The following is a 19,721-nucleotide window of genomic DNA, read 5'->3' as shown; positions in this document are numbered from 1 at the left end:
TCTGTAACCTCTCTAACCTTATACCCATTCACCCAGCCCCCGCTTCCCCAGTCGAAACCAACAGGAGCTCTGTGGAACGCTCGCTCTGTCTGCAACAAGCTTTCCTACATCCATGATCTTTTTGTTACTACCAAACTTTCCTTCCTCGCCATCACTGAAACCTGGCTCATCCCTTCTGAAGCAGCCTCTTCTGCTGCACTTTCGTATGGTGGCTTCCACCTTTCTCACACACCCCGCCCCAGCAGCAAACATGGCGGAGGAGTTGGTTTTCTCCTGTCAGATACCTGCTCCTTCACCCCAATCCCACTGCCAACCTCTGTTACCCTCCCTTCCTTTGAGGTGCACTCTGTGCGCATCTACTCCCCCTCCAACCTCAACTGGCTGTCATTTACCGCCCCCCAGGGCCAGCTACCACCTTCTTTGAACACTTCACCACCTGGCTACTTCATTTCCTTTCCGCGGACATCCCTACTATCATCATGGGCGACTTCAACATCCCTATTGACACTTCCCTCTCAGCTGCCACTAAACTTCTATCTCTCACTTCCTCCTTCGGCCTTACTCAATGGTCTTCTACAGCCACCAGCAAAGATGGCCACACACTGGACCTCATCTTCACCCGCCTCTGCTCCCTATCTAACCTCTCTAACTCACCTCTTCCTCTCTGACCACAACCTTCTCACATTCTCTTCCCTCTCCACTCCATGTTTACAATCCCCACCCCACAAACTTTCACACCATCGCAGAAATCTTAAACACCTTGGCCTACACTCATTCTCTGAGTCCCTCCTCCCTCTCACAGATATAAGTTCCTTACACAATGCGGATGACGCTGATGCTCTATATAACACCACAATAGCTGCAGCTTTGGAATCTGCTGCCCCACTTACACGTACCAAAGCTCACAAAATCAACAGACAGCCCTGGCACACCAGCCTGACCAAAGAACTGAGGCGAGCTTCCAGGGCTGCTGAGCGCAGATGGAAAAGATCCCACTTCAACGAGCACTTCATCGCATTCAAACAGTCCCTCATTACTTTCAAGATCACACTCGCCACAGCTAAACAAACCTACTTCTCATCTCTCATATCCTCCCTGTCTCACAACCCTAAACAGTTATTCAACACCTTCAATTCTCTCCTCCGTCCCCCAGCACCTCCTCCCTCCCCATTCATCTCAGCTGAAGACTTTGCCTCATTTTTCAAGCAGAAGATTGATAACATCAGAGACAGTTTTGGTCAACAACCCCCAGAGCCCTTCCTCCCGACTTCCCAGCCCTCCACCTCCAAAACCAACTTCTCCACCATTACAGAAGATCGACTCTCCACTCTACTCTCAAGATCACATCTCACCACCTGTGCACTTGACCCGATCCCATCCCACTTCATCACAAACCTCACAACAGTCTTCATCCCAACCCTAACCCATCTCTTCAACCTATCACTAACAACTGGTGTTTTCCCCTCAAGCTTTAAACATGCCTCCATCACACCTATCCTCAAAAAGCCCTCTTTTGACCCATCCTCTGTATCTAGCTATCGCCCTATATCACTTCTCCCCTATGCCTCCAAGCTACTGGAACAACATGTCTACCTTGAACTGTCCTCCCATCTCTCTTCTTGCTCCCTCTTTGACCGCTTACAATCTGGCTTCCGGTCACACCACTCCACTGAAACTGCCCTTACTAAGGTCACCAATTACCTCTTAACCGCCAAGAGCAAGCGACACTACTCTGTCCTCCTCCTCCTGCACCTGTCGGCTGCCTTTGACACAGTGGACCATTCCCTATTATTACAGCCCCTCTCATCCCTTGGCATCACAGACTTGGCCCTATCCTGGATGTCATCATACCTAACAGACCGGACATTCAGTGTCTCCCACTCACACACCACCTCCTCACCTCGCCCCCTATCTGTCGGAGTCCCACAAGGTTCAGTCCTAAGGCCCCTGCTCTTCTCCATTTACACCTTTGGCCTGGGACAGCTCGTAGAATCTCATGGCTTTCAGTATCATCTCTATGCTGATGACACACAGATCTACATCTCTGGACCAGATATCACCTCCCTACTAACCAGAGTCCCTCAATCTCTGTCCACTATTTCATCCTTCTTCTCCGCTAGATTTCTGAAACTTAACATGGACAAAACAGAATTCATCATCTTTCCCCCATCTCACGTGACCCCCCCAACGAACCTATCCATTACAGTAAATGGCTGCCCACTCTCCCCAGTCCCACAAGCTCGCTGCCTCGGGGTAATCGTTGACGCTGATCTCTCCTTCAAACCACATATCCAAGCCCTTTCCACTTCCTGCCGACTTCAACTCAAAAATATTTCACGAATCCGTTCATTCCTCAACCAAGAATCTACAAAAACCCTAGTCCATGCCCTCATCATCTCTCGCCTTGACTACTGCAACCTCTTGCTCTGTGGCCTCCCCTCGAACACTCTCGCACCCCTCCAATCTATTCTAAACTCTGCTGCCCGACTAATCCATCTGTCCCCCCGCTATTCCCCAGCTTCTCCCCTCTGTCAATCCTTTCACTGGCTCCCCATTGCCCAGAGACTCCAGTACAAAACCCTAACCATGATATACAAAGCCATCCACAACTTGTCTCCTCCATACATCTGTGACCTCGTCTCCCGGTACTTTCCTGCACGAAACCTCTGATCCTCACAAGATCTCCTTCTCTATTCCCCTCTTATCTCCTCTTCCCACAATCGCATACAAGATTTCTCTCGCGCATCACCCCTACTCTGGAACTCTCTACCACAACATATCAGACTCTCACCTACCATCGAAACCTTCAAAAAGAGCCTGAAGACCTACCTCTTCCGACAAGCCTATAACCTGCAGTAACCACCGATCGACCAAACCACTGCATGACCAGCTCTACCCTCGCCTACTGTATTCTCACCCGTCTCTTGTAGATTGTGAGCCTTTGCGGGCAGGGTCCTCTCTCCTCCTGTACCAGTTATGATTTGTATTGTTTAAGATTATTGTACTTGTTTTTATTATGTATACCCCTCCTCACATGTAAAGCGCCATGGAATAAATAGCACTATAACAATAAATAATAATAATATTAATTGCAGAGGAACAACGCGAGTAAGAAGGGCAGTCACTTCCAGCTATAACCTGTGGTACCGGGGTAGATTAGAATTAGGAAAAAAAAAAGAGCATGAACCGCACATCCCAAAATCATACATTGATCTAAAGCCGCTAGGCAAAAATTAATATAACTGAATATGAGGTTTTCAGTTTAACATTCTGATCAGACTGTATGAAGCCCACTGCCCCCACTGTTAAGGGTCTAGCCCAGTTTGGCTCTCACTGAAGAGCTGTAGGAAGGTGAGTTTAAGTGCTCCTTTCATTTTGGTGTTGGTGCTGTGTGGCGGCCATTGTTGCCGTGGCTTTGTGCTGGTGGGGCGGCGCGGTCTGGAGTCATGGGGCCTCAGTCTCTCAGCATGGGTGCTGTGGGGCAACAGGCCGTCCGCCCTGCTGGTGCATGGACGCTGTGGCAGTGGGCGCCGCACGGCTCTGCTCCGTTAGGGCGATAGGACCCACTACGAGGTTTGCCGTGAAGTGGCAGTGGGCTTCATACAGTCTGATCAGAATGTTAAACTGAAAACCTCATATTCAGTTATATTAATTTTTGCATAGCGGCTTTAGATCAACGTATGATTTTGGGATGTGCGGTTCATGCTCTTTTTTTTTTCTTTTTTGCAAAGCAAGATTAGAATTAGGACAACAGGTTGGGAGGGGGCAGTTGGTGCATGGGAGGCCCAACTACATCTAAAAGAGACATGCGGCCTAGCGGGAAAACCCAGTGACCTTTGCTGGGGCCCGAACTGCAGTGAGAACTTACGTGGTGACTCCTATGATTGGGCGAGCCACCTTTGTGAAAGGAACATTAAAGTTCTATAGTGAAAGGTTTCTGTGCTATTCCAAACTTATTCTTATTTGTTTTAATGTTGATTTGCATAATTGTTTAGTGTTACTTTCAATTATGGTAAAGTTACTGCTGTATATAAATTCTAAATGCTGTATATACTCGAGTATAAGCCCACCTGACTATAAGCCGAGGTAGCAAATTTTACTTCAAAAACCAGAAAAACTTATTGACTTGAGTATACGACGAGGGGGGAGATGCAGCAGCTACTGGGTCTGCAAGTCTCCCCTCTCCCTGTCAGTCCACGAGTCTCCCACAGGGGTGTTTCTTACCCACTTCTACACAGCAGCGGTGGCGACGAGTCTCCCCTCTCCCCGTCGGTCTGTGAGTATCCCACAGGGTTGTTTCTTACCCACTTCTACACAGCAGCAGCGGCGGTGGCGGAGCAGTGACATCCTGTCATGTATGGAGTCCCAGAGGTAGCAGAATGCCGGTAACGTATGGAGCAGCAGTAGCAGTCCTGGAGGCAAGCAGTAGCCATTCAGCAGGTGGAGACGGCGGGCAGCCTGTATTTTCACTGCGCACATTTCACTTCTGGGTCTGCTCATTATGCCTTATGAATATTCGTGATGTCACCAGAAGTAAAGTATGCGGCACTGAAAATAAAGGGCCGCCGCAACCTCCACCTGCCATATGGCTATTGCTTGCCTATATGACTGCTACTGCTGCTCCATACATTACCGGCACGCTGCTACCTCCGGGACTCCATACATGACAGGATGGTGCTGCTCCGCCACTACCGCTTGCTCCATAGGTTACTGGCACGCTGCTACCTCTGGGCCTCAATACATGCCATTATCGCACTGCTCAACCGCTGCTGCAGTGAAGGAGGGGGTAAGAAACACCCCAGGGAAAGAAAGACGGACCGAGTGAGAGGGGAGAGGGGAGACAGACCGTGGGGGTGACTCGAGTATAAGCCGAGAGGGACACTTTCAGCCTAAAAAAAATGGGCTGAAAATCTTGGCTTATACTCGAGTATATACTGTAGAACTATATCAATCCCTGACTGTAAAAATTTTATTATTTTTTCTTCATTGTCCAGTGGTATAAAATTCTGTGACACCCCTGTGATGTCAATATGTATAGTTTGTAAAATTGGGTCACTTATAGGGGATTATGCTGTTTTGGCACCTCAGAGGCTCTCACAGGGAGGTCATGGCTCCCGGAAACCAGTACAGTAAAATCTACACTAAATTATAGCACTCCTTTCCTTCTGAGTTTTTTAATGTGCGTCAAAAGTAGTTCCCAATTTACATGTAAGCTATTGGCGTACTCAGTAGAAATTGCAAAACAAACCATTTTTTCCTATGCGCCCTTAAAAACATTACAAATTTAGGGCTAAAACAACATTTTAGCGGTAAAAATGTAATTGTTCTTTCTTCACCGCCCAATAGTATAAATTTCTGTGAGGGCTATGTGGTGTCAACATGCACACTGCACTCCTAGATGAATTCATTGTGAGTTGTAGTTTGTAAAATTACATCACCTATGGGGAGTTTCTGCTGTTCTGGCACCTCAGAGGCTCTGCCAATGTGATATGGCACCCTCAAACCATCCCAGCAAAATCTGAACTCCAGTTTGTCATTTCTTCCCTTCTGAGCTTTGCACTGTGCCTCAAAACTAATTTTTGACCACATATGGGATATTCTCAGGAGAAATTGCTCAACAAATTGTATGTTGCAATTTCTCCTGTTATCCTAGTGAAAATAAAAAATTGGGGCTAAAATAATATTTTTGTGGGAAAATTTTGATTCTTCATTTTAACAGCTCGACGTTATAAATTTCTGTGAAGCACCTGGAGGTTCAAGATGCTCACCACTCATCTAGATACATTCCTTGAGGGGTCTAGTTTCCAAAATGGGGTCACTTGTTGGGGGGGGGGGGTTTCCACTGTTTAAGCTCATCAGTGGCTGTCCAAACGCTACATGGCATAAAGTAATGATTCCAGCTAATTTTGCGTTCAAAAAGTCAAATGGTGCAAAATTTTCCAAATTTTCCCCCAATTTTTTATTTCTTTCACAAATAAATGCCTTACATCGAACAAATTTTACCGCTATCATGAAATACAATATGTCATGAAAAAAATAACCTCAGAATCAGTGGAATCCGTTGAATCGTTTCAGAGTTATTACCTCATAAGTGACAGTGGTTAGAATTGTAAAAATTGGCCTTGTTATGAAGGTGAAAACAGGCTTGGGGTTGAAGGGATTAAGTTTTCCATCTGAAAAGATTTCAGTTATTTTTTTAATTGAATTGCACAGATTATGGGTGGCATTAAAGGTGGAAAAGGTTCTTCTGAAGTGATTCTTCTTGGTATGTTTTTTTTTCTACATAACAGTTTAACAGGGGTACGTAGACCAATTATATCCACTGTAATGATATGGAGTTATGATAAATGAGTAGGGGTACATACTTTTTGGCACTATGTTCACTTTATCTTTGACATTTCTTACCTATACATTGAGGAGCACGATTACTCCAGAATGGCCGTGTTGCATTGAGACAGGTTAAGACATGTGGACCATGTAATTGGTAGCCTGTGTTACAGTAGAAATATGCTTCTCCTCCTGGGTGCAAACTGGTGATGGATACGTCCCCATAGGCAGGTCTTCGAGGGAATCCACAGCTAAGGACATAGGCTGCAAAGAGATAGAACTCTGTTAGAAAAACCTCAAAGTGCACTCATTGTTTGGAAATCTAAGTTTATATGATGGCCCCTTTACATTCTGTGATTACGTTAAATGCTAGAGTTTTAATACAAATAATCCAGAAGGAATATTAGCAGTAGTATATCACATTACTTCTAATACGAAAGAGTTTCCCATTGTATTTGTTCTTCAAAAATATATCTACTGTACCTACAAATGTTTGGTAACAATAAATGTCTGAAAGAATCCCTGCACTTTATTTGTCCATAAGGGATTATTTTGGGCTAATCCAAAATCATCCACGTATCACAAACAGCGCTGAAGATTACAACGATTGTGTAGCTCAAAGGTTCTCCTGCTCGAGTGATGGATTAGCTGAAATAAAGTTATAATGCCCCATCTCCATCTTACGATGGATTTCCTGGACTGGGTGCTTGGCACCACTCATTAACTCCCAGCTTGATAAATTAGCCGTGCTGCTTTCCTAATGGGACCCATAAAATATTTCCTCTGTGTCCGTGGCACAAAGCACAACAGATACCAAAAGGGGAAGAGATGTCACGCAGGGATTGGCGAGGAACGCAGAGTAAATGTGGAGCGTTATTCACTCACTAATTGCCTCCCAGTGATATATTTCTCTTTATTATATCTGTGGAGTGTACTAAACTAAGCAAGAATGCAACTCGGGAGACAACACATGTACCTATAATGAGAACCAGACTGATGAATTTTTTACTTACACTTCTAGAGGAAGAAGCAATAAATTTATTATACGAGGATATATTTCTGGGTCTTCCCTGCATTTCAGAGGAAACTAAGTTACGAGGAATAGCGGCTGCTAAGCTCATAAAAAGCCAAACACAGCAAGCATTCTGCCATGTTATATTACTGCACTGCCATTGTCTATTTGTTATAACACTCTAGGAAAAACTGATACACCATGTTATATTCGGTGCCGACCTGATGAGACAGTGCATGACACCTGAGTTGGACCTGATGGGACAGTGCTTGACACAGGAGTTCAAGTACCCCCAAGACCTCCATCAATTGCCTTTTACCCATGAAGCGAGTACCCTGCCCTCCATTGGGAAGTGGTAAGAATCCCTGGTTTGGCTAAATATCTTAAGCCATATGGCAAAGTTTGCTATCCTCTGCCGAGATAGGATATACTGGTGTGTCCTATGTCTGTTGCGGGCTCCCAACCTGAGCATGCTTCACACAAAGCAGGTGCCAGCTGTGTTATACTGCCAGTATCTCTCTCTAACAACAGTTGCATATGGATTGATACAAGTGTTTGTTCCCGAAGAAGAAGTAACTATATATTTCGAAACGCGTAGAAATAAACCACCACCTTACTGTACCAAACTGGGATATATGTCTCAATTCTGTCGGCAGTGCACAATTTGTTCACTAACTCCTTTTAACGTCTGATCTCTAACTACAGTGACAAGACCTAGCTGTGATCGCTGCTGATTGACAATTTAAATATTACTGTAAATTCTTTCCATTGTTCATTGACAGTTAAAAAATAAAGTAAAAATGAATTAAAAATGTTTTAAAACAATATGAAAAAAATACGTTTAAGTCACACCTCAACTTTTCCCAGTTCAAAAATAAAAATAAATAAAGCAAACGAAACCTATTTGGTATGCCTGCTTCCCATTTTTGAAAATGTAAAATTAATTAACAAATTTCCTTAAAGAGGAAAAAAGCACCAGAATTGACATTTTTCAAGCTCAATTCTTCCCCCATAAAAGTACAATAAAAAGTGATCAAAACATCATAGTTACCCCACAATGATATTAATGAAAAACATTCTCTCACCACACAAAGATTAAATCTCCATATAGGACCATGCATGAAAAAGTAAAAAAGATATGGAATTATGAAAATGGTGACACAAACCAAGGATTTTTTAAGTTCTGAATTTTTTTTAGTGATTAATATGTAAAAACTCAGATATTTTTGTGATGGTACTAACACGAAGAATCATACTGCCATGTAATTTTTACATGGTGAAAAATATGAAGATTACGGGGACTGTATACTCTGGAGTGATGGGACCAAGATAAATGTTTTTGGAACTTATGGCTTCAAAACTGTATGGAATCACAAAGGTGAGGAGTACAAAAGAAAATGTATGGTGCCTACAGTGAAACATGGTGGTGGTAGTGTACTTATGTGGGACTGCATGAGTGATGCTGATGTCGGGGAGCTACATTTCATTGATGGCAACATTAATTCTCAGACATATTGCTTTATATTGATAGAGAAGATGCTGTCATCACTCTGTGCACTTGGTAGATGTGCAGTTTTCCAACATGACAATGATCCAAAACACATATCTAAGGCCATTGTTGCATTTCTGAAGAAGGTGATTCAGCGGCCAAGGGTCTCATGATCTGAACCCAATCAAACACCTTCATGTAATTCTGAAGAGACAAGTTGAGCATCCCTCTCCATCCTTCATCCCGGTTCTAAAAGAGGTTGTTTTTGGAGAATGGAAAAATTAGATGTTGCAATATGTCTGCAACTTCTTTATTCCATGCCTAGAAGACTTGGTGCCATCATTAAAAATCATAGAGGTCATAGAAAATACTAGACATAGTAGTTTTTTTTAGATATGGGGTGTACTCATTTGTGCATAAACTAGTTTGAGTAAAAGTGAGGATTTTACATTGAAAGTAATATTATTAACCTTACTTTCATCTTCTGGGTTAAAAAAAGTTCTATGGAACTCAGTCTTGTCAAAATTGTGGAAATTGCTCTGTGTTCAGTGAGATATGGATTAAAATCTTAACTTCAAAAGGGGTGTACTCAGTTTAGCTGAGCACTGTGTATGGATATAAGTAAATATTTCCATTGGATCAAACACAATGTGAATCTCATAGATTAAATATTGTTTCAGGCAATCACTGCACACGACCACGAACTATAAGTAATTCAATTTCGTTACCTAATTTTTTATGTAGATTATCTATAAATTATACATGTGCACAATTGTGAACATCTGTTTCAATTATATACAAGGGGTGACCTGAGATCACATTTATGATCATTGCCAATAGCGTAGTATGCAAAACTTGTGATTGCATATCGAATGTAATTAAATTTTCTAGCAATCTCGAATTTGTGATTGCTCATGTAACATAGGTCACATAGGGGAGAATGGGGAGGATTGGCATAATAAATATTAATCATCATGATCATCTTTGAAAGCATGGGTAAGAATAAAAGTGATTATTTTTAGGTAATATTGGGTAAAATTAGATTATTAAATATTATTTATTTCACTACACTGCATTTTCCTGGGATGCTAAAGCAATATTTAAATTTGGAAGTAGCCGAACCATATCATTGGCAGGTGACACCAAGGTAAAAAATGTTTTAGCAGAAACATTTTTTTCCACCATTTTTATAAAGTATTGCCATTTTGATAGGATCTCTCCTCTCTGTGCCTCCACATACTAATAGCGTCCCCTCTGTGCCTCTATGTGATAAGTGTCCCCTCTGTACCTCTATGCAGTAGCAATACGCCACCTCTGTGCCTCCACATAGTAACAGTGTCCCCTCTGTGCCTCAATATAGCAAAAGTGCTACCCTCTATACCTCCATATAGTAATAGTGCCCCCTCTGTGCCTACACATAGTCAAAGTGACCCCTCTGTGTCTCTGTGGTGCCCCAGGGTCCTGGTCATCACAGTAGCATTGCTTTCCTCACGGGGAGAGTGATGTTATGCTTGAAGGCAAGAAGGGATAACTGTAAGCAGGTACCACAAACATGGAACACATTCACACTCCAGGCCACCAGGGGGAGCTTTTGATCCTACTTGCTAGGTGACTCCCCATAAATATATAACTGGTAGTCTGTAGGGACAGTTAGAACAGTACTTGCCAGGAGACGGACTGGATCAGTCTGAGGTAGCAGAAGGTTTTACGGAGCTGTGTAGCCCCAGTGCAGCAGTTCCTGGAAAGAGACATTCAGAAAGCCGAATTGATTGCAGAGAGTGTGCAGGAGAGCAAAAGCACAGGAGAGAACATCAGGGGGAGACCAGCCCCGAGCAGGCTCCCTCCTTCTGAGGTGCAGAAACTGGTAGCCGGAGCACCGAGGATCGTAAGGCCCTCTACGACTTACATCAGAGACTGGCAGGACAGCTGAACTTTACGTTACCTGTCCGACCTAACACCCAGGAGGCACGGTGGCACCCCTCAGAGTCCGGGGCGTGCTAGAGTCCCTATAAACAGCCTCAAATCACCAGTCATACAGGTTATATCTTATCCTATCCAGGGGAGAGAGAGAGAGAGAGATAACATCTGTGAGGACCTTATGGGTAGCTTTAAGCAGTAAGGGACTACACCATCACTGCGCTAAAGGAAGGCTTTTGATTTCCACCTGGGAAAGGGGACTCCTAACTTGCCTTCAAGCCGGCCGGACACTGCCTGCCCTGTGATCTGGTGCTCTGGACTGTGGCTGCCTGAAGTCTTCAGTAAACCAAGGTAAAGAGACTGCAACCTTGTGTCCTCATTCTTTACTGCACTCCTCACCATCTTCCATCTACACACAGGGAGCCCTGGGGAAACACTTCACCTGTGGGAAGTTATACCATCTAGCTGTCACAACATCACCTCAGAGGACCCCTTAAAGCAGCGTCGGTCCCCACTGACATACCACAGGTGGTGTCACGAACATAAACTTTATTCCCCTTTAAAGACCTTTCCCTTTTACATGGGCACCCATGGCCACGGGCCGGGTCGCCACCGTAACATCCCCCTGTAAACCGCAGGACCCGGTACCGAGTACCCCGCTGCCCTGACGGGGCGACTCATCTCCATATAGCAATAGTGCCCCCTCTATACCACCTTATAGTAATAATGCCCCCTCTGTGCCTACACATAGTAATAGTGCCCCCTCTGTGTCTCCATATAGCAATAGTGCCCCCTCTATACCACTATATAGTGATAAAGTCACCTCTGTGCCTCCACATAGTAATAGTGTCCCCTCTGTGCCTCAATATAGCAGGAGTGCCAACCTCTATACCTCCATATAGTAATAGTGCCCCATCTGTGCCTACACATAGTAATAGTGCCCCTTCTGTGTCTACACAAAGTAATAGTGCCCCTCTGTGTCTCCATATAGCAATAGTGCCCAATGTATACCACCTTATAGTGATAGTGCCACCTCTGTGCCTACACATAGTAATAGTGCCCCCTCTGTGCCTACACATAGTTATAGTGTTCCCTCTGTGTCTCCATATAGCAATAATGCACCCCTCTATAACACCTTATAGTAATAGTGCCCCCCTCTGTACCTACCCATGTAATAGTGCCCCCTCTGTGTCTCCATATAGCAATAGTGCCCCCCTCTATACCACTATATAGTGATAGTGCCACCTCTGTGCCTCCGCATAGTAATAGTGCCCTCTCTGTGTCTCCACATAGTAAGTGTCCCCTCTGTGTCTCCATATAGCAATAGTACCCCCCTCTATACCTCCATATAGTAATAGTGCCCCCTCTGTTCCTACACATAGCAATAGAGTCCTCTCTATGTCTCAATAAAGCAATAGTGTCCCCTCTATAGCGCCTTATAGCAATAGTGTCCCCTCTGTGCCTACACATAGTAATAGTGCCCCCTCTGTGTCTCCATATAGCAATAGTGCCCCGTTTATAGCGCCTTATAGTAATAGTGTCCCCTCTTTGCCTACACATAGTAATAGTGTGTCTCCATATAGCAGTAGTACCCCCCTCTAAACCACCATATAGTGATGTGCCCCCTCTGTGCCTCGACATAGTAATAGTTCCCTCTCTGTGCCTCAATATAGCAATGCTGCCTACTATGTGGTAAAAGTACTTTTCTGTACCTCCATATAGTAATACTGCTTCCATACAATAATAATTCCCCACTATGCCACCATATAGTAATAGTGCCTCTTTGTATCTCCACATAGTAACAGTGCCCCCTTCTATGCCTCAATACAGTAACAGTAATTTGGCAATAATGACAATCCCTACTTGGTCCCTCAGACTGAAGCAGCCTGTGCCCTGCCAGAGTGAGTGGTGGCATCCTTGCTCTGAGGACACGGGTGAGCTGCACTCAAGCAGCCCATTGTTGGACAGGCCCACCTGGCATTTCCCATAATAGTCACACAGTCAGTCCCGCCCTGCTCACAGGTCCGACAATGAAGATGACATAGTGCTAGTTTTGCTCTTCCACCCCTTCGTGGCTTTTCCCTTGCACTGCTGCGGCCTGACCACTTTCTGTGCGGGGAACTGCTGCAGAGTTTTATTAAAGTGATCCAGACCATTTAGAACCAAACACTTTATAATTGGGATCTTTACCAGTCCTGAAAATAAGGTATTGGCATATTCCACCAATATGCCATGACTTTATGAGACATTTTATTTGTCAATCCATTGATTTATCCTGAAATATTCTGTATTCTTCTTTTATATTCTCTGTAATTTAATTTTTAATAATAAGTAGTGAATGTTTAATAAATTGCAATTCAACATCTGTGATATTAGTATGTGACTCCCCGGCCTAGAAAGGTTGTGGAGCTCTTCTTCCTTACATGACTGAAATTTAGTGATTATTAGGTACCTGATGAACCTTATTTGGCCAATAGATGGCAGTAGAGGACAATGGTCCACAGTTACTGCGCTAGTAGGCCGCTCTTGTGATCATTTGTCTAGCGGAACCACTTGACCTGGGGATCAGACTAACATTTCTTAGTAATAACTATTTAACTAATTATTTTTTTCAGAAACTTATGTAATGCAAACAATAATAGCTGGAAGACCAGAGATCACGACATCTGTATTTCTGAGGAGTTAACCCTCTCAGGTGCAGACCATTGGTATGTTATTTAGCAATGTACGTAATGTTTATGGAGTAAAGTCGTCAAACCCATCAGAATAATTTTAGTTTAATCCCAGTTTGATTTGCCAGGAATAAGGCCTCATTCACACGTCCAGAATTTTTTTTTACTGGTTTTGAGCAATTTGTCCATTTTTACCATTAAGGAATGTGCAGAAAATTGTGCTGCAAATCCTGATGTGTTTGCAGGAAAAAAATGCTGAGTAAAATTCTCACGTTTTTGATGAGTTTTTTTTTTTTCATGAGTTTTTGGTGCAGATTTTTTCCCACTCATTATTATGGGTGAAATTTGCAGAATGAGTTAACATTCTGGAGCTTTAAATCTGCAAGGAAAAAAAACAACATGTGCCTGCGATATCAGGAATCTCATTTACTTTGCTGGTACTAGGAAATCTTTCAGGTTTTGTCACAAATCTGAGCAGGAAAAAAAAAATCAGGGCAAAACTGCAACATGTGCATGTACATATCCCCTAGTGTTTGATCTGTTTATTTTGTTTGCAAAAAACCCCAACTTAATAACTGAAGGATGAAAAAAGATGCACTCCCACTTTTTTTGGATAGGTGAATTTGATAAGCAAATGCAACCTAAGTATGACGTATTGCAATCGACAGTTCCCATTTCGCCTGAAGATCACTAGTTGGACATTAATGGCATGTCCTAAATAGTTGAAGTCTTGGAGCTGCACTACTCTGATCGCCTCTGCAAAATGCAGGTGATGATCAGATCGCCTGTGTGTAACAGAAATGCTCACTAGCTATGAGCGCTGACCACGGAGTGGCGCTCATAGCAATCTGGCAATGACAACCATAGAGGTCTGCTTCAGACCTCTGGTTGTCACGCTGACCCATCGGTGACCCGAGATTATGTGACGGGGTGACCGATGGGCAGGATTTAAAACGTGCTTCTGGTAAGCATGAGTTAAATTCCGCTGTCAGAGACTGACAGTGGCATTTAACTAGTTAACAGCCGCACGATTCCACCCGCAGCTGTTGCAGGCACATGCCGGCTGTACAAATCAGCTGTCATGTGCCTGGAATGGTGCGGGCTCAGCACCAAACAGGAGGAGACTGAAATCGGTGTACTATTCTGATGTCAGAAAGGGATTAAAGAGAAAAGTAAAAGAGTATTTTTGACTTTGCACAAAATTCATTAACCTTGTGCACCATTTTGAAGAAATTGTCACAAAAAAATGTCAACGGATACTGCAAGACAAAAAATAAAACAATTAAAAAGTGGCTTTAAAAAAACAGCAGATGATCAATCGCTCCATAAATCTCCACTTTTTTTTCAACATTATGTTGTTTTTAGACCAGCATTCAGCACTAATTCTTTATAGATCTTTTAAGAAGTTGGAATTCATTTGTCAGAGATCCAAGTTACCTGCAGAGGCATAGGATTAAAGGCAGTGGCGTATCCAGGGAGGGGCAGCTGGGGCATGTGCCCCGGGCGCAGCCAACAAGGGGGCGCCAGCAGGCCACCTGATGCGGTGGTCCAAGGAGGAGGCTCCCCGTCGGCGGAATTCTGCCGGGGTCTCAAACATGCAGCCCCTGAGGCAAGCATCTGCAGCCCGAGGTGCACGCTAGAAGTCAGAGGAGGCAGCACGGAGCTCTGGGACTTTTGCAGCTGGAGAGCTGCCCACAATGTGTCGCCGTGGATACGCAGTGACTTCCGACCGTCCAGTGCCCGGAGAATGAGCCGTGTGTTGCCAAACAGGAAGTGTGCAGCACCTGCCACCTGGAGCAAAGGATTGCGGGGGCCGGGGGATGCAGAGCCTGGCTGGGAGGACAAGGTATGGGCAGCAATATACTGCGTGGGCTGCTATTTACTACATGGGCTGCTATTTACTACATGGGCTGCTATTTACTACATGGGCTGCTATATACTACGTGGGCTCTGCTATATACTGCGTGGGCTGCTATTTACTACATGGGCTCTGCTATATACTATGTGGGCTGCTATTTACTACGTGGGCTCTGCTATATACTACGTGGGCTGCTATTTACTACATGGGCTCTGCTATATACTACGTGGGCTGCTATATACTGCGTGGGCTGCTATTTACTACATGGGCTGCTATATACTACGTGGGCTCTGCTATATACTGCGTGGGCTGCTATTTACTACATGGGCTCTGCTATATACTACGTGGGCTCTGCTATTTACTACATGGGCTCTGCTATATACTATGTGAGCTGCTATTTACTACGTGGGCTCTGCTATATACTACGTGGGCTGCTATTTACTACATGGGCTCTGCTATATACTACGTGGGCTGCTATATACTGCGTGGGCTGCTATTTACTACATGGGCTCTGCTATATACTACGTGGGCTGCTATATACTACATGGGCTCTGCTATATACTACGTGGGCTCTGCTATATACTGCGTGGGCTGCTATTTACTACATGGGCTCTGCTATATACTATGTGGGCTGCTATTTACTACTTGGGCTCTGCTATATACTGCGTGGGCTGCTATATACTACGTGGGCTCTGCTATATACTGCGTGGGCTGCTATTTACTACATGGGCTCTGCTATATACTACGTGGGCTGCTATATACTACATGGCCTCTGCTATATACTGCGTGGGCTGCTATTTACAACGTGGGCTCTGCTATATACTGCGTGGGCTGCTATTTACTACATGGGCTGCTATATACTATGTGGGCTGCTATATACTACATGGGCTCTGCTATATACTACATGGGCTGCTATTTACTACATGGGCTCTGCTATATACTACGTGGGCTGCTATTTACTACATGGGCTCTGCTATATACTACGTGGGCTGCTATTTACTACGTGGGCTCTGCTATATACTATGTGGGCTGCTATTTACTACGTGGGCTGCTATTTACTACGTGGGCTGTGTTATATACTATGTGGGCTGCTATTTACTACATGGGCTCTGCTATGTACTACGTGGGCTGTGTTATATACTATGTGGGCTGTGTTATATACTACGTGGGCTGCTATATACTACGTGGGCAGTGCTGTACACTACTAAGTGGGCTGTGCTGTATACTACAATGTGGGCTGTGCTGTATACTACTATGTGGGCAGTCACAGTGCTGTATACTACTGTGTGGGCAGTGCTGTATACTACTGTGTGGGCAGTGCTGTATACTACTATGTGGGCTGTGCTGTATAGTACTATGTGGGTGGTGCTGTAAAATACTGTGTGGGCAGTGCTATATACTACTGTGTGGGCATTGTTATATACTACTGTGTGGGAAGTGCTGTATACTACTGTGTGGGCTGTGCTGTATACTACTATGTGGGCAGTGCTGTATACTGCTGTGTGGGCTGTTATGACCTGGTGGTCAGGAGCACACGGAATGACCTGATAGTTACTGATAATAAGGACGAGCTCTGGGACGTGGGAACTCTGCTGACCGCAATCCATAAACCTATCAAACACACTAGAAATAGCCGTGGATTGCGCCTAACGCTCCCTATGCAACTCGGCACAGTCTAAGAAACTAGCTAGCCCTGAAGATAGAAAAATAAAGCCTACCTTGCCTCAGAGAAATTCCCCAAAGGAAAAGGCAGCCCCCCACATATAATGACTGTGAGTAAAGATGAAAATACAAACACAGAGATGAAATAGATTTAGCAAAGTGAGGCCCGACTTACTGAACAGACCGAGGATAGGAAAGGTTACTTTGCGGTCAGCACAAAAACCTACAAAAAGAACACGCAGAGGGCGCAAGAAGACCCTCCACACCGACTCACGGTGCGGAGGTGCTCCCTCTGCGTCCCAGAGCTTCCAGCAAGCAAGACAACAAATTAAATAGCAAGCTGGACAGAAAAATAGCAAACCAAAGAAATACAAGCTGGAACTTAGCTTCTGATGGGAAGACAGGTCACAAGAACGATCCAGGAGTGAACTAGACCAATACTGGAACATTGACAGGAGGCATGGAGCAAAGATCTAAGTGGAGTTAAATAGAGCAGCAGCTAACGAATTAACCTTGTCACCTGTGGAAGGAAACTCAGAAACACCCACCAGAGGAAGTCCATGGACAGAACCAGCCGAAGTACCATTCATGACCACAGGAGGGAGCCCGACAACAGAATTCACAACAGTACCCCCTCCTTGAGGAGGGGTCACCGAACCCTCACCAGAGCCCCCAGGCCGACCAGGATGAGCCAAATGAAAGGCACGAACCAGATCGGCAGCATGAACATCAGAGGCAAAAACCCAGGAATTATCTTCCTGACCATAACCCTTCCACTTGACCAGGTACTGGAGTTTCCGTCTCGAAACACGAGAATCCAAAATCTTCTCCACCACATACTCCAACTCCCCCTCAACTAACACCGGGGCAGGAGGATCAACGGATGGAACCACAGGCACCACGTATCTCCGCAATAACGACCTATGGAACACATTATGGATGGCAAAAGAAGCAGGAAGGGCCAAACGAAATGACACAGGATTGATAACCTCAGAAATCTTATACGGACCAATGAAACGAGGCTTAAACTTAGGAGAGGAAACCTTCATAGGAACATAACGAGACGACAACCAAACCAAATCCCCAACACGAAGTCGGGGACCCACACAGCGCCGGCGGTTAGCGAAACGTTGAGCCTTCTCCTGGGACAATGTCAAATTGTCCACCACATGAGTCCAAATCTGCTGCAACCTATCCACCACAGTATCTACACCAGGACAGTCTGAAGACTCAACCTGCCCTGAAGAGAAACGAGGATGGAAACCAGAATTGCAGAAAAACGGCGAAACCAAAGTAGCCGAGCTGGCCCGATTATTAAGGGCGAACTCAGCCAACGGCAAAAAGGACACCCAATCATCCTGATCAGCAGAAACAAAGCATCTCAGATATGTTTCCAAAGTTTGATTAGTTCGTTCGGTTTGGCCATTTGTCTGAGGATAGAAAGCCGAGGAAAAAGACAAATCAATGCCCATGCTAGCACAAAAGGATCGCCAAAACCTTGAAACAAACTGGGAACCTCTGTCAGAAAAGATGTTCTCCGGGATACCATGTAAACGAACCACATGCTGGAAAAATAATGGCACCAAATCAGAGGAGGAAGGCAATTTAGACAAAGGTACCAAATGGACCATCTTAGAAAAGCGATCACAAACCACCCAAATGACCGACATCTTTTGAGAGACGGGGAGATCCGAAATAAAATCCATAGAAATATGCGTCCAGGGCCTCATCGGGACCGGCAAGGGCAAAAGCAACCCACTGGCACGAGAACAGCAGGGCTTAGCCCGAGCACAAGTCCCACAGGACTGCACAAAAGAACGCACATCCCACGACAAAGACGGCCACCAGAAGGATCTAGCCACCAAATCTCTGGTACCAAAGATTCCAGGATGCCCAGCCAACACTGAACAATGAATCTCAGAGATAACTCTACTAGTCCATCTATCAGGGACAAACAGTTTCTCCGCTGGGCAACGGTCAGGTCTATCAGCCTGAAATTTTTGCAGCACCCGCCGCAAATCAGGGGAGATGGCAGACAAAATTACCCCCTCTTTGAGAATACCCGCCGGCTCAGGAACACCCGGAGAGTCAGGCACAAAACTCCTTGACAGGGCATCAGCCTTCACATTCTTAGAGCCCGGAAGGTACGAAACCACAAAATCAAAACGGGAGAAAAATAACGACCATCGAGCCTGTCTCGGATTCAACCGTTTGGCAGACTCAAGATAAGTCAAATTCTTGTGATCTGTCAAGACCACCACGCGATGCTTGGCTCCTTCCAGCCAATGACGCCACTCCTCGAATGCCCACTTCATGGCCAACAATTCACGATTACCAACATCATAGTTACGCTCAGCAGGCGAAAACTTTCTAGAAAAGAAAGCACATGGCTTCATCACCGAGCCATCAGAACTTCTTTGCGACAAAACAGCCCCTGCTCCAATCTCAGAAGCATCAACCTCAACCTGAAACGGAAGCGAAACATCTGGCTGGCACAACACAGCGGCAGAAGAAAAACGACGCTTCAACTCCTGAAAAGCCTCTACAGCCGCAGAAGACCAATTGACCACATCAGCACCCTTCTTGGTCAAATCAGTCAACGGTTTAGCAACAGTAGAAAAATTAGCGATGAAGCGCCGATAAAAATTAGCAAAGCCCAGGAACTTTTGCAGGCTCTTCACAGATGTCGGCTGAGTCCAATCGTAAATGGCCTGGACTTTAACAGGGTCCATCTCGATAGTAGAAGGGGAAAAAATGAACCCCAAAAATGAAACCTTCTGAACT

The 19,721-nt window shown here is 44.8% G+C and overlaps 1 protein-coding gene across 2 annotated transcripts in view; it reads right to left on the bottom strand.

Annotated features, from left to right (window-relative positions):
* SEZ6 (seizure related 6 homolog) overlaps positions 1–19,721 on the bottom strand; it is a 955,889-nt gene that overhangs the window by 140,480 nt on the left and 795,688 nt on the right. For both annotated transcript variants that reach the window (XM_069761206.1, XM_069761204.1), the window contains exon 5: positions 6,406–6,591. In XM_069761206.1, the coding sequence (XP_069617307.1) occupies positions 6,406–6,591 (186 nt within the window). The remainder of the gene's footprint in view (positions 1–6,405; positions 6,592–19,721) is intronic.

The sequence above is a fragment of the Ranitomeya imitator genome, chromosome 3 (assembly GCF_032444005.1).
Source record: "Ranitomeya imitator isolate aRanImi1 chromosome 3, aRanImi1.pri, whole genome shotgun sequence".
In the NCBI taxonomy this organism is placed as follows: domain Eukaryota; kingdom Metazoa; phylum Chordata; class Amphibia; order Anura; family Dendrobatidae; genus Ranitomeya; species Ranitomeya imitator.
The sequence above is the reverse complement of the archived record's forward strand: the minus strand, read 5'-3'. Positions and strand labels throughout refer to the sequence as shown.